At 39.7% G+C, this 15218-nt stretch overlaps 2 protein-coding genes across 6 annotated transcripts in view; one reads left to right on the top strand and one right to left on the bottom strand.

Annotated features, from left to right (window-relative positions):
- LOC105669321 (retina and anterior neural fold homeobox protein 2-like) overlaps positions 1 to 4283 on the bottom strand; it is a 43153-nt gene extending 38870 nt beyond the window's left edge. For 2 of the 4 annotated variants that reach the window (XM_067354727.1, XM_067354729.1), the window contains exon 1: positions 3171 to 4281. In XM_067354727.1, the coding sequence (XP_067210828.1) occupies positions 3171 to 3345 (175 nt within the window). In that variant the 5' untranslated portion in view covers positions 3346 to 4281. Of the gene's footprint in view, positions 1 to 3170 lie in introns of all 4 variants that reach the window. The other 2 variants (XM_067354728.1, XM_012362209.2) reach the window with 2 other exon arrangements.
- Positions 1 to 15218, top strand: part of LOC105669318 (kynurenine/alpha-aminoadipate aminotransferase, mitochondrial-like) — a 78156-nt gene that overhangs the window by 43890 nt on the left and 19048 nt on the right. The window lies entirely within an intron of this gene.

Here is a 15218-nt window from a genome sequence, read left to right as displayed (position 1 = left end):
TAAATTTCTTGAACCAAATGACTTGCAAACGAAGTTTGCGACCGATGCACTGATTACAATCAATTTCAATACAAAAGGCAAAGGCATTATATGATATTATTACAAATCGTGCTAATTATACATGAAACCAATTGATAAAATACTCAGTTGACAAATAAACATTGCAGTAATATTGATTCGCAACGATGCATGCTTTTTGATGTCGAAAATTCTAATGATGCTAATTCATATCACTACATTCGCTGATATTCGATAGCTGTTTGCCGATTTTTTTCGGTCGTGCCCACCAATAATGGTAGCGCCGGCACAAAATTGTTTTGTCGATTCCGACCCTTCCGCCGAAAGTGTTGCGTCGATAACTCGCGCTTTCACCCCGGTGTGTGCGCGCACTTTCAGAATGACACGAACGACAGTTCGCGGGCAGCATAGGCGAGCCGAGACGAAAGTGTCTCGAAACAGGAATTATCGGATATATGTTTCATTGAGCGGTCATGTATAATCGACCGCTGCCGATCGTTTGATTCCGATCACTCGTTTTGATTTCGGCGACGAATTAGCGCGCGCTCGCCTAAATTCGGAGAACGAGATCGAGCCGCGATACTAACGATTTTCCAATTACCAAGTACGCTAACGCTACCGACGAGTCTTCCACGCCGGACGCCCACACGTGCGTCAGACGGATCAGTTTCTCGCAGAAAATTAATGTTGAGATCTATTCTTAGAAAATAATTGGATCGTAAACAATACATTAGCCATTTTCTAACATTTATTTTAATAAAACAAGATCATAACGTTATAATTATATTTCTGAAATGTTAAGCTTATATCTGGAACTCACATATTTATGATATTTTACTAAATTCGTTCTTTTTCTATATCATTTATATATTTAAAATCCATAAAAATTTCAAGTCTAAAAGAATTCATGAGTTATCCCATCATAGTTTAAAAGGTCACATAAATTTCTGTAATTATATTTTAGTTTTTAATTGAATTATTTTATTTAAAAAAAAAATATATATATATTTGTCCGCAGGATGTAACTATTTTAATGTTGAACAAAATGATAATGAGAATTTATAAGATTTCATTACATTTATGGATTGCATTTAAATGTTTTAATTATTAATCAAAATAATTAATACTATCTGTGGCGTTGATTTCGCAAACATATAATTCATTAATCATCGATGTGTGGATCATAAATGTATGGTGAAGTAAAGAGAAGAGAAAGAGAGAGAGGAGACTGAATTGTTTCTGCATAATGAAATAAAGTAGCGTTGTTGTTAGAATAAATTTCAATCAGGTGTGGAGGTGCAGAGTGGCTTAAACACTCGAATGCATTAATGTCTCATGAGAGTGAAAAATAGCACGGTAATCAATTGATTTTATCAATATATTTAGGTTAGATGCGAGAAATCACGCAAGGAATATTGCTATTATCTAGATCTGTATATTTATCTTTATCATTAACGTGTTATTTCATCGGACCATAATACCTCATTAAATATATACCATGCAAAGTGCTATATTATGATAGCGTAAAAATAGTTCAAGCTGCAAAGAAAAAATTTTATTTTGCAATAGAAAAATTGACACGAGTGACGTGATTAAATAAATAATGCAATAATTTTTTAATGTAAAATTAATAATTATTATTCTGCAATAATGTTTGGATAATTATATCATTAATTTTTATCACATTATGATGATAATAATTGTCAGTTTTATTATTATATTATTATTGCATTATGCCATTTATTTGAACGTTCTAATTATTTTCTTGACTTTATATTTATCAATTTGTTATGTACATATATTCCTCAGTTGATTTTCTTAAATTTTATTCTCGAAATATATAACTTATAGAGCCGGTCACATATCGACCCAGTACGATTCCAGCGATAATTAATCGAAATTCGATCAAGCTGCATTAATGGCCGTAACGCAGCTGCCAGACAGGATAGCAAAGCTAACTCACCGCGCTTGATCACGTCTGTCCGGCAGGATGCAAGATTCAACGGACGGACATCGGAACGGTTTATGGTCTGCTAATCGAATTAATCCGTAAATACGAAAAAATAATTGGGCCTCGCGGAAAACTACACGCGGCCGTCGGTCGAAATTTAGTTCAGTTCTCTCAATCAATGTTATTAGCAGGCCATTGATTTTTCGTTTCGAGGCAATGATACCACGAGTTTATATCTAAACACTTCCGATTGCAGTTATTTTGCAACATTTAGTCTTTAGCGCGCACAAAATTGAGCGATTTGCCACAAGAACTTTTATAATTCAGAAGGAACAACTGATATCTTAAAAATGGATATTTTAATAATTTGATCATGGCTGGTAAATTGTAAAACGTATCATAAATTTCTGAGTAACGACGGGGTATTGAAAGGATGATTAACGTGCGCGCGATGACAGAGATTAATAAACCGCAGATAGATAGCAATTAAAAAGATTAATTGGATAGAATAGATGACCGAAGCTGCTTTGTTAATGAGTTTCGAAGAGTAGCATGACTTGTTTTATTATTTGGAAACTAATGCTTCGCATATGAATGGCTTCTGAGAAGATAGTATAGATTGTGACTTCTGTGTGGATCATTCCGACGGCCCGAGAGAGTGATCAAATATTTTGTCGATTTACGTCGCGAGAATTTTGATACTTAGATGCGTAGGAATAAAATTAGATAAACATGTTAAACTCACGAGTGCAATAAAATTTATGTGTTTATTATTCACCGAACTCTGCGTGGCTGATTGACAATCGCAAGCAGCGCGATAATATTCAAACAGATAAGCTTGTGTGATTTACGTAATATCGTAAAAAAAGAACTTTTTTTCTGTGTTAGATCCATCTAATCGCTGAGTTATCTAAACATATGGCAAAATATATATACAGTCTTTATTTTTTTCGTGTCAAATTACGAGATTCTTCTGATATTAAGGTTTTAATATAAATAGCGTTTAATAATTTTAATAGAATTTTGAAATATTAATATTAAATTATTTTAACAGTAGAAAATAAAAAATTGATTAAAAATTTAGCCATATAGCTGTATCAATGCGACGCTCATGAGAAATTAAGATCATATCGAAGAGGGTATAAAAATATAATTTTAAATGCTAAATATTGCTAATAAGATTACACGAAGAAATTAGTACCAGTATTTTCTTGTGTGTCGCGACTAGTATCCTCCATTTCCTGATGAGTTCTTTTATGGCTAGCCAGTCCGAGGATCGCATCAATGCTGTGCCTTGGAGTGCTACTCGCTGGTTTTGGTAAAACGATGTCTTGACTGTTTTGAGAGGCTGTATCGACGAGCTGTTGAGAATCCATTGTCAAAAACTCGTTCGGAAGACTCTTCGCAGAGATTGCTTCGAGTTGGATTACCAGCTTCTCTGATTAAAGCGCGAATGATTATGTAGACGCACTAGAGTTCAATAATCGCGAGGAAAAACTGTTTGGCACACGTGTCTTTCACTGTAAAATGCATCTCGAGCAACATCAGGCACTGCTTGAGAATTAATCGGTTTTAGCAATGTTTGTAAAACTGTAAATACCGTTGGACACTTGATTTAAAATGTTAATGTCTATAGATTTAACATTCTTGGTAAAATTATTGAAATGTTTAAACTGTGTCGATTAGAAATTATCCGGTCCAAACAGATCTAACCGCGGAATTAAATTAAATCTTGAATATATGCACTTGAGTATTTGATTTTTAGCGAAAAATTGGACGAAATCTTCATTTAATAAATAGAGTTAAAGCAATATAAATCCCCGTAATCACTCATCACGTCTTCACAAGTCATAGTATGGATCATGGCACTCTTATCAACATTTTTTATTGACACGAAACCGACCGATTTCTTTTAACATAACTCAGTAATAAAAGACGAATATTCTTTCATCGAAAATTATCAAAACGTTCACCACCAGTCTTAATTTATTCCCGCGAGCGATACGTTTTTGCTACCGTTTGCTAACACCAGATCGTCGTCTGAAATCCGAGTCTCTAACGATTCTTGAACTATTTGCATTCACTGCAATCGCCTGCCCAGGGTAGAAAAAAAAGTGAAACCGTTTGCAGAAGGTATCCTTTAATTTCTTGACAGAATGTTCGACTTGGTCCTCGCTCATTCACTTTCGCAGACGCCAGATGGCTAGATGGAATCTTTCCCGTTAAGGTCGAAGCTCTTGAGCGTGCGTCGTGTCAACGAGGACTAGCCGGCCGTCGTCTAACGGGGTGGCCTTTGTTGCAGCTGTACACAACTACCCCCGGAGACTACTCGCCGGTGAAAGAGGTGGTCCGGGCACGAGTTGCACGGGGCGTGGCCCGAGTCAGCGAATCGGCGAGCGCGTTCGTCGGATTTGCGACCAATCGTGGCGGGGATCCAGGAACATGGCGAGGTCAGTGGTGCTCAATTTTGGGTTTAAAGGTAACCCTCTCGCTTGGTGGATGGGGTAGCCGCAGGGATTGAGGAGGACGGACGGACTCCCATGACGCTATACGCGCGTTTTCACCCCACCAAGGTGTACGTGCGAGCGTCACAAGGGTAGTACGTAAGTGTATATACGTATGTGTGTGTATGTGTGTGTCGGCGCTGCGAATGTACGTGTATATGTGAGCGACGTATACAGGGCGAGTGAGCCCGCGCGCACACGCGCACCGCGAAGGGGTGGTTCACCTAAACAGAGGCGGATGGTACACACACGCGGCCGGAGTGGGTTGATTCTTGCGGCGGATTCTGGCATCCCCTGTAATTGCCAGAAATGAGGTAAAGCTTACCGCTTACGCCAAGCCTCCTACGCTTCTGGATGCCCCGCAGATTCGTGGAACTTTGCGCGCTGCTTTTGTCTGCGATGCACCTATGCATCGGTTCGCATTGAGAAGGAATTTTATGATAACGATTTAGTTTTATCAAAAACTGAAACCCGTGGAAATCAATATAATTTTGACAATATATTTTGACAACTTTCTATGTAGATAGGTATACAAAAAATATTATGGATATTTGCAATATCAAAAAATCCGACAATTGGCATAAGATAGATTTTTCCGTGTTTACAGCAACGAGGATTTATCGAGTTTATTAAAGTTTTATCGCTTGTAAGAAAGACTAAAGAATTTACTGCGTTAAAAAATACTTCCGACAATGAAGTATTTATTTCGCGGCTGTTTTACCGCGCTGTATTAACAAATGAAAATATTATTTTTACGTAAACGTCATTGGGAAAATTTAGCGCAATACAACGAAGTGAAGCCTTGTTTATTTTATTGCTTGTAGTCGGAGTATTAGTATATTTATTTAATATCAATTTTATAATCATTTATATTATAACATTGTGCGTATACATACACACAAATTTGACTGTTGAGATGTGCAAACGTTCATAAATTGAAATAAATTGTCTCATATCGTGTATAAAAACGTGTATAAAAACGAATATCATGTTTGTAGAATCGCAATAACCATTGCAGCCAACGATATATAGTCTTGTCAATTTTATCATCTAATATCATAATTATATCACTTAACTCAATTATCAAATTTTTTTAAAGCAATCTCAGACCGCATTCAGTATTGTTGATTATCAACGAAATCGTCTGTACAATAAGACGGATCTTTTATTTCGGTGAAAACAGTTTTATAGCGTTTTAGAGATTTTTTTTTTACTGTTATTTCCTTCCGCAAACCTCCAAAATTAGCTTCGCGACAAAGAGACGAGAAGTGGACGTTTTCCTGTTACCAGAATGGCGGATCCGGGTTGAAAATTGTTTCTTTTTTCGCTGGCGCGCCGGCCGAAAACTGTGCGCACAAAACGAATCCCCGTTTCCCATTCCACGTTCGATTCCGCGTATCGTCGTTACCATTTGGCGTTTTAGCCCGGGGGGAAGTGTACGCCCACAAAACCGCGCCACAAAAGATATCCGCCTGTAGCGAAACAGTAGCTACTCAAAATCGATCCGACTAAATCCAGGCAAATTATACGTTGCGGACGAGAGCTCGCGTTCTTCCGTTATAGAAAAGATCACCGCGCGTTCTCGCTCGCGCGCAGCTTCGCGTCGCGCCGCCGAAAATACAGCACCACTATTGTAATCAAATTGTACGATATGCACTTCGCAAAAAAAATCGAACTTGACACGAGGATGAATCACAATGGTAGGGGTACTGATATTGTATTTATTTATTATTCAAGCGTCTAAAATCGCCCATAACGCTTTTCGTAAGCTTTTCATATAAAAAAAATTCAATAAATTTCAGCTCAGTTAAGAATATTATAACAAAGTTTGTTTCCACTCAGTCAACAGTAGAAACTGAAAAAATTCTTCTTAGTCAAGATTGTTATTATAAATAAGCAATTCTTGAAAATAAAAACAATAACTTGATTAATATGTATAGAAGGTATCGAAAGATATAAGATAAAAATTGTAACAGAATCGAGATTAATTAATTATAACAATACACTTGAAGGCGATATTCCCACACACTCTTTCGAGCGCGTAAATTTTATTCGCACACGCGTGCGAATATCCCGCGAACAATTTTGGGCAACGCCATTTTCATCGGCTCTCAATCTCCGCTACGAATCTGGTTCGCGGCCCCCGTGGAGCCAGTCAGGCAAACGAGGAAAGCTTTTAGGTCCTGCAGAAATCAGATCATGAGTTGCATTTAACCGGATCCCACTTACCGCGATAAATATCTGACGGAGAAGCGAAGGGTCGACCCGAGTTAGATCGGCGCGTTTATTCCATGCCTTGTTCTGTCTCGGCTCCGTTTTCCCGAGGCACTTAGCTCCAGTTTTAGCTAATTTCCTAGACAGCGATCTTTCAGTGAACTCTTAAGAGCTTCCGAGGTAAAGCCAGGTAGCCATGCCGGTTAACGTTTCGAGTTAACCGAAAGACTGACGGCTGACTAACGATTTTTTGAGAAGAAACGGGAGCTATGAGAATTGACACATATAATTTTATGTTATGAAGAAATGTGAACGATTTATCAAAATCTGAAAAGGTTTCTTTTAGATTTTGACAGACGTAATGCAGAAAAATCAAAGTTAAAAAACTAATTATGTATTTCATACTTTAATATTATTGACGTTTTGAAAACATGTTTAATAATATAAAATTATATGTGTTTCAATTTCAATGATTTCGATTCATTTCCAGCATGTATGCTTCTCAGATATAATTTTAATAACAATTTAAATGATAAATATATTAATAAAAATATATAATTTTCCAATCAAAAAGATCATCCACACACACACACACACACACACACACAAAGAAATAAATATATATGAGATTCAGATTTTGCAATGTTTTTCTAAATATATATAGTTTAATCTATTTCACTTAAAAAAATTAATAAATTAATGAATTTTTTGTATTTTATTTCTATTTTTGACGTTTGGTTTACAATCTCTTTCTTCTTCTTTTGTAAGTTTTTTGAACAAGAGAACGTAAGAATTTTTAAATATAAATGTAACAATTGAATTAACTAATTATTTGATATTTACAGACCATCAAAAGAATCTTAAGATCTATATGAATACACTACATTTCAGAATAAGGGATATTCGATACCACCTCAAAGCGACGTTTGAAACTGTATAAACTTGCTATTCTCCTTCTATCATCCACGGTTCATCGAAAGCGATTCGACCCGAAATTACCGTAAACTCGGCTTCTGTCCAGAATTCAAATCCAGATTTCCCCATTTAAGTCTTCTCGACTGTCATTGTAGCGTGTTCTTAGATCCGCCATCGGTTTCTATTGGCCGTTCACAATGGCGCGTGTCCGGCCGTCGAAAGGAGCAGCATCGGGGTCTCGAATGTGCGCTTCTTTCGAAGAACTGTTTGCAAATCTGACGTGAGTGCTCGAAGCGACGAGCCATAAAGGGAGGACCGTCTTTGGTGTCCATTCTTGAGTTCTCGCGAGCACAGCTGCCCGCATGGACCCGCGATGACCGAGATAAGTATAATTTCGTTTCGGCGGCCCAAGCATGAAAATCCGCTCCAATTTTCTCTCCTCATTCTGTTCTTCCCCTCTTCTGGGAGCCTCTTCTCGAGGTGCGAATCGAGATAAAGCGCGGTATAAAAGACGGGACTCCGAGGTACAGCTTCGTTTCTGGAGCGTCTTGTGAATCCCGCCGCTGGATTCGCCACGAGACGCTTGTTTGGATCCACAGTAGCCGTCTCGCGTAGCTGTTTTCGCTTCCATTGTAAAGCGGTCAGGCGGATTTCACGACAGGTTTTGGGAAAACTCGCAGCGGGTGGCGCTCTTTGAGGTCGGATCTAAGGATTTCTATCGTCTAATCCGTTGTGTACAACGAGTGCACAAGTGTGGTACTGTGTGAAGGCTTATGTTGTTGGCTCGTGCAGTACCGCTGAAAGAGAAGTGGGACGCTTCGCGAAGCGACGGGACCTATATAATCGAGTCGTCTCGAATAAAATTTACTAACAAACCAAAGAATGTAATGATTAACGCATACGTTAACGAAAAATGTGCGTCGATCGTTCTTTCTTTTCTATTTAATATCTCGCAAAAATACAAATATTTAATCGTACAAATTTTCATCTTACACAATAGAAAGTTTTGATAATTTTGCCTCGTGCAAAAAGCAAAATATTATTGCACGTCATTTTCAACTACGATGAGAACCGCTGGGACTGCATATCCAGAGAGCAAATTACGTTTGCAGCCCACAGGACAGAGTAGCGCATCCCTCTGTCCCTCTCTCCTGCAGAGAGCATTTGCTCCGTCTAACCTTCACATTCGTGTCTCTTTTTCTCTCTCCCCCCCTTCCCCTCTCTCTGTTTCTCTCTCTCTTCTCCCTCCCTCCCTCCCTCTCTCTCTCTCTCTTTCTCTCTCTGTTCAACTTTGCTTGCTCTGCTTCCCTCTCACTGCTTTTCGTCCGACCGGCTCTTTCTCCTTCTTTGTTCCCTTCCTCTCGTTTGTCAACCGTCTCTTTCCAGCTACGTTCCTCCCGCTCCACCTCTGGCGGCTCCGCCGTGGTACTCCAGCTTAATTAACTGTGTATACACTGCAGTCAACTCCTACCGTTGTCTTGCTCCTGCCAATTGGAGCTCGAGCCCGAGTCCTCTCGTGCCTCCACACGCCCGCAACGCCGACACACGCCGGGGGTATCCTCCGTTTAATTCTCGCGGCATGATTTCATCAAGTCAACCATCTCTGTGCCATCTCGCTCGCTCTTTCTCTCTCTCTCTCTTTCTCTCTCTTTCTCTTCCTCTCCCCCTCCCTCTTCTCTCTCGCTCTCTCTGTCTCTCTCTCTTCATCTCTCACACTCGTGTAGTGACTTCTCATTTTAGAAGTACCTCACGGCCTTCACAGTCGCGACGAAGATTATCGTTACCATAACGAGATAATTCAATGTGCAATTTAGCGTCGATTATCGTACGTTTTATCAGCTCGCACGTGAATTAATATCTACGAAGCATCGGAGTGCAATTGCAAGGATGGGCTGCATCAGAGAGTCTGGAAGTTTTATTAACTCTTATATAAATGAAATATACGATTCTCATCGGCTAGACCGAAGCGGCGATCTTTTGTCGAATTAACAAAGTCACGGGTGAAACGGGGTGTTTGAAATTTTCAGTGAGCGATGTGCGCGGGATGTGAATTGGAATTGCGAAATTCATTGAATAAAGCCTCTACATTTCTCATTAGAATCGCCTATATATAATAAATCAAAGCTTCGTTATTTCCAATTAAACAGTGGCGGATTTACGGATAATCGGTCTAAACGTTATATATACTGTCTCTCTATTATGAAAGGGCTCTTAATCCTGCGAATCTACTCCTATTTGTTTTCTACAGGTTTATTAACGTCGTGAATAACAAACAATACGGAAAATGCTTTTATAATTGAGAAAGTGAAAATAAGATAAATCAAAGGTAGAAGGTAAAGCATCTTGAAGCACTTTGCTCTCTTTGTGAACAAATTATGCATTTGTTCGAGGACTAATTACAGCATATTAACACACGCTATAGTGCAATACAATTTTAGAAACATTATTCAGAATTGAACTGCTAGTTGCTATTTAACAAACATCAACAGTTAATGACGCAATCATTCTTTTGCATAATTGTATCGTTATACTATCAACACTAATGAGAAGAGATTTGAATAAGCATGAAATTCGTGACTTCAGGGTCTCGTAGCTATACTGTAAATAAAAAAAAAAAAAAAAACAGTTCTGCTGACGCGAGTACGACGCGACATACGTGAACAGCCATTTCGGCGCATCCTGTGCCGAACTGCGAAGCAACGCAAAATAAACCCGCGTTAAACGACGTGGAAGCTACCACGTTGCTTCTGCGCTATGCCATCCTGACGCTCCATGAAAGCGCGGTGAAATCTCTTCGACGCCGGCGTCGCTCGCCCCCTCCGCCCTCGTCGTTTCGTCGCGATGAAGACAGGGAGGACGCGCGGAGGTGGCGCGCGGGCACGAGAGGGAGGACGATTTGGCGTGTACAAAAAGCACAAAATTAAATTTCGCTCCCCTCGCGCACGCAATATACGAGCTTTGGTTATACGCCGGCCGGGATGGGGGACGTGAGGTCTCTCCTCTCCAATGGCGTTTAGCGGTACGTTAACTATCATTTGGTTTCGCCCTGGGGCCAATTCGCTAACCCGTGTTTACCGATGCCCAGGGCGTTGTTAAATAAACTACGGGGACCGTGGACCTGGGGTCAGGCAGCCGTACGCGCGATTAAAAGCGTAGCGTCGAGAAAGAGTAATACCGGACGAATAGAGCGGAGTCGAAAGCTTCGGGATCGAAGGGACGATCGATAATGGCAAGAGGGTTTTATCCTTTAAACTCACCGAAACCGTGATTTACAATGTAGATGAAGATAAATTTTGACAATTTATAAAGATCCGGAAAGCACGATAATTTATTTTTTTTTTTCAATAATTTAAAAACGCGAGAAAACGAACATGTACATAAATTCATCAAATTATTTAAAAATGTATTTTCGACATTGTCATTAAATTTTCACATTTCTGTTGTTATAGCGTGTGTTATCTAACGATCAAAGATAAGAAATAAAATTTAACTGCAGGCATGGGTGAGAAATGCAGGTACTAGTAAGGCCATTGGGCATAGAGAAAGTCTGCATGCATGTGCAGACATTATCAGATTTAAAATCGATTACGACAAGCCTTTATCATAAAATCAGATCGCTGCAAATGGATCACCCTTACTTCCTGCTGTGTACATATGCCCAGGATACATGGCAGAACTAGGTGAGGCGTGCGTTGGAAGTTGCGACGTATTTATCTCTGTTGGATACCTTTGTAGCCGATATGGAAGTACCCTTTCGGGCCATGTGTTCCGTTTGTTAACTCCTCTCCTGTTCTCTTTTTAGCCACAGACATTACTATTAATAGCAGTAGGATTAACAAAAGTATAAAACATTGTTTGCGCTAAAGAGTAAGAATATTTTGGAAGTGAAAACTATGTAAAATTCATAATTAAAATTTCTGAATAGCAATATACAATTTTTATTTATTTAAAGATTACATTATTAAAATACTACTGAAACAGTTTTTTGTGAACATTTAAACAGATATACATATATTAGATATTAATATTCTCAAATGGTTAACCGAGATCTGTTATATCTATATTGTGTCGTTGCAGAAATATTAATATAGACATAATTTTATGTGGAATATTGAATGTTAAACAATATTATAACATTCTATATCATACGCATACAGTGGATCGAAAAATTTTTTGCTGTTTCAATCCCAAGTATTGTTTCATACAGATATCGTTTTATAACGAATATCCTGCAACTGCCACCTAATAATTTTGAATTATCACAAGCAAGGACCAATTTTCTTCTTCAAACAAACTTTCTCCCTCTCAATCAAGTGTGAAAACGTCATACCACGACGGTAGTCGGCCACATTTCGCTTCATTTTCTTCTTTTTCTCTTTCTCTCGGTCCCGTCATCGCCGAAGACTCCCATCTTAAAACCCCTTATCCAGGATACGTGGTGCATGGCTGACTCAAATCTCGGCGCCGTTGTGTATCGGGATTCGCGGAAGGCGCGGTAAGACGAGGCGAGACGAGCGCGAGCGCCCTACGCCAGCCATGTTTGCGGGTTTATAAATTGGGTTCGGCGCTTGGGATTTTTCTATTAGGACAAAATTGGTTCTTTCAACCGCCACCAGAGCGGTCGGCCCTCCCCCGAACCCTCCTTTCCATCGATCCACGCTCTTCCACACTCGCCGCGACTCGTCGATCTTCTCTCTCTCTCTCTTTCACTCTCTCCTCTTCCTCCTTTTCTTCTCTCTTTCCCGATCCCGAGCACTTCCATCTTCGTCCCCCTTGTCACGTCCTCTTCGTCTCTTTTGCGCGACCGAGAGCCAGAGGGATGATGGGTGATTTGCCAGGACTGGTGCACTGGTCCGAGAGGAGGGGAAGACTCGCGGAAGGGCAGGACGCGCTGCGGGGGAGGGATGTGCTCGTGGCAGCTCTCAAAAGTCGATATTTCCGTCACCGGTGTTATCGGTGTTTCCTACATTCTGTGTCCAGCGTCACCATAAACGAGGTTACCGATCAAAGTGGCGCCGACGTCGTCGCCGTGGCGTCTCTCTTAGGTGCGCACGGATGTGTTACGACGGCGATTTCGTTCGTCGGGATTGGAATAATGCGGCATATGGATTGCTTTATCTCATATTTTCGCCATTAAAACGCCTAATTATTGAAGAGAGCATTAAGACACAATGTAATCTCAACGCGCATTAATATACACACACGTGTTACAGATTTTTATTCTTTGCTTTAATTGTGATCAATATTATCCAAATCATAAAATCGAAATTTTATATGTAAAAAAAAAGGAAACGAATATTTAAGTTTTTTATATGCTTGGTATAACACAAAGATCAGCAGATTCAATTTTTTATTTGTAGCGGTGATGCACGAGAAATGAAAAAATTCAATAAAAAATAAAATAGCTCTGTCAGTTAAAAGTAAGTAGATGTATTGTATTCTAACGAATTGTCTCATAATTATGTACATACGTAAAGCGAAATGAACGGTGCTTGCGCGATCTTGTCAGACCTGTCGGCGTGAAGGAATTTAAAATCGCAACAGCTTAACAACATGTCTCGTTAATCTCGTCGCTCGCACTTAGCACGAGCAACTTCCAATAAGAAAATTTAATTAACCACGCACTCTGTGCTCGAGCAGGAATTAATTAGATCGCGCTATGTGATTAATGGGACGCGATTGTTCGCGATACTCGAGCTTAAGTGACGCCTGCCACTATCCCTCTCTGTCCCCCTCACTCGTCCCGGGACTCTAATTAGCCATCGCCATTTTTCCATCGGGCAGCCCATTATCGGCCATTGAGGCAAGAGCGGGGCAAGCCGGAATAGAAGTTTAATGAAGTTTACCGCGGCAACGAGATGATTTCACGAATACCCCCGAAATGGGAACACACCCATTTCGCGATGTCATAAACCCGATGTGACGTGCAACGACGGTCGAATCGACCGCATTTATCTCCGTAATCGGTAAAACGATTGGCGGGTCTCCGCGTAAATCACGCTCGTGTTTTCTCGAAACGATTCTTCCCAGGCAACATTTTGCGAGCGGGATAATAACGATTCTGGTAATAGCGGTCGTCGCGGTTCCATTTGCTTCTCGTCGCGAAATCAGCGTTCGCATTTTATCACACCAACGCTATATTTCGCTTACCGCTTTTTACGTCATTTCGCGTTTTTACGCCGACGTTTCTCTTTATACTGAATATCGTATTAACTTACATTATGATCATATTATGCGTATTAAGCTGGATTGCTTGTCGCTCATAATACGTTATTATTTTTTCTGAGATGTGCACGTTACAATTGACGTGCAATATTATCTTTATTGGCTACGTGAAAACTATTTCCACTGCTTATTTAAATATGAAATTATGTGTTGAATGAGATTAAAGCAGTTAGAACGAACTGTGCAATCTTGTTTGAGTGAAAAACTCTCCGACTTTCTATAGTATCTGTTTTATCTCACGCTAAGAATAATACTAAAATCTTTACTCTAAATATTTACGTCTCTGCAATTAATTGTGAATTGATTATAAATTGTTAAATATATATTTAGCGCTTTCAATATTTTATGTACATTAAGGATTTATTAATTTCTTTGAAATTCGATAAGCTCCTACAATCTCGAAAAGTCGGACCTTTGATTTCGCCGTTTTTCGATGCTTCTGTTGCTTTTTCTGCTCAACAGCACGAGCGTAATGCGCGCGATATGCGACAGGCAGACTAAACGAAAGCGAACGATTGCGAGCTCTCTCAGGGTGAAATTATTCGATTTGCCACGACAGCACAGCACGAGATGTACATACGCTGCAGTATATATGTCCCGCGATGACGAGCGGAGGGCCGCCATAAGAGGGCGACGCGGCTTGGTCATTTGGCTTGACTTCATAAGTCATTAGAATCAGCCCCGAATCGAGTCGTTTGCAGCAAAACACCCAGTACGCGCACGGGAAGTTACATATGTGTACTGGGTGCCTCGAATAAATAAATCAAATTTTAGTGGTGGATAATTCGGGATTGCTTAGTCTTTCGCAATTCTTTTCAATTTTTAATATCACATGCTTCTGTAAATAAATTAATTCTCTTGAAATTTCTATTTAAATAATAATCATGAAGCTATGTAAAGCGTAAAGATTACTAGCTTGCATTCGCCAAGTTTAAATTTACGATAAATTGCGTATCTTTAGTTACTTGTAAGTTAAGAAAATTGTTGTCTCTCGACATTTGATTTAGCAAAAATTCACTGCAAATTGATCGGAGAAATTGTGTCTAAAATATCATTTGGAGGATTCTGGGACACCCTATATAACCAAGCGGACTTTAGGCGGGAGAGGAACGCGGGGTGCGCCTAACCAAATTACATCAATCCCATTTCACATCGTTTTGACATGGCAATTGAATTGAGTCTCGCGCAACTGTTGTGTTTTTGGTCGCGCGGAGGAGAGGCTCCGAGAACGACGGCGACGGGATGAAAGAGAAGGAAGTGGTAGACATAGCGCCAGTTCCGTAACAAGGTGCAACTAATGATCGGATGTACCTGATTCTCTTTATCCGTCTATCGCGTATTAAGTTAAACGTGAAATAAAATAATTTGATAAAATGTTTTTATATTGATAT

The sequence above is a fragment of the Linepithema humile genome, chromosome 5 (genome assembly GCF_040581485.1).
Source record: "Linepithema humile isolate Giens D197 chromosome 5, Lhum_UNIL_v1.0, whole genome shotgun sequence".
Lineage (NCBI taxonomy): Eukaryota > Metazoa > Arthropoda > Insecta > Hymenoptera > Formicidae > Linepithema > Linepithema humile.
The sequence above is the reverse complement of the archived record's forward strand: the minus strand, read 5'-3'. Positions and strand labels throughout refer to the sequence as shown.